The sequence below is a fragment of the Ananas comosus genome, unplaced genomic scaffold, assembly GCF_001540865.1.
Source record: "Ananas comosus cultivar F153 unplaced genomic scaffold, ASM154086v1, whole genome shotgun sequence".
In the NCBI taxonomy this organism is placed as follows: Eukaryota; Viridiplantae; Streptophyta; class Magnoliopsida; order Poales; family Bromeliaceae; genus Ananas; species Ananas comosus.
This window is the reverse complement of record NW_017890730.1, coordinates 1-647: the sequence shown is the minus strand read 5'-3', so window position 1 is coordinate 647 and position 647 is coordinate 1. Positions and strand designations below refer to the sequence as shown.

At 55.3% G+C, this 647-nt stretch overlaps 1 protein-coding gene across 1 annotated transcript; it reads left to right on the top strand.

The window, feature by feature from the left end:
- On the top strand, window positions 1–456 carry LOC109704159. The gene has a single exon (XM_020224904.1). The coding sequence runs from the start codon at window positions 133–135 to the stop codon at window positions 454–456; it is 324 nt and encodes a 107-aa protein (XP_020080493.1). The 5' UTR covers window positions 1–132.
- Window positions 457–647: the final 191 nt, after the last annotated feature.

Sequence of the window (647 nt, the reverse complement as noted above, 5' to 3'; positions counted from 1 at the left end):
CCGCAATTGCATCCGATCCATTTCCATCTCTGAAGTGTGAACCCTGAAACAGCAGGCAAGCTCGTCGGGCCGCCGTCCCCAGCTCTCCTCGCCAGCCGCTCCCCCCTTTGCGTGCTATCGGCGGCCGGCGGCATGAACGGGATGGCGCGGGGGCTGTCGTGGCTGGTCCGGCGGCGGGCGGAAGCCGTGCAGCTGCAGCAGCAGCAGGCGCGGGGGATTCGGGTGCAGGTGCGGAACGACAACCTGGAGCAGGCGCTGACGGTGATGGAGCGGAAGATGCGGGCCAGCGGCATGGAGCGCCTCATCCGCCGCCAGGTCGACCACCACCTCAAGAACTCCGAGAAGCGCGTCCTCGCCCGCAAGAACCTCATGCTCCGCGTCCGATCCCAGGACCTCGCCCGCAAGCTCCGCACCATCCTCCTCAAGAAGATCAGGTCCCCACTCCCCTACAGATAAATTAATAATAACATGTTGTTCCACATCGATCGACACTTTTTTTTTTTTTTTTTTTTAAGAAGAAACATCAAAATTTTTGATTCTACGATCTTTTACTGCTCTTTCTAGTTTAGAATTTGTACGCACTGCTTAGTTTAGCAGGCTTGATTTGAGTATCTTATATGATTCACGGTAATTGTATGACTGAATTT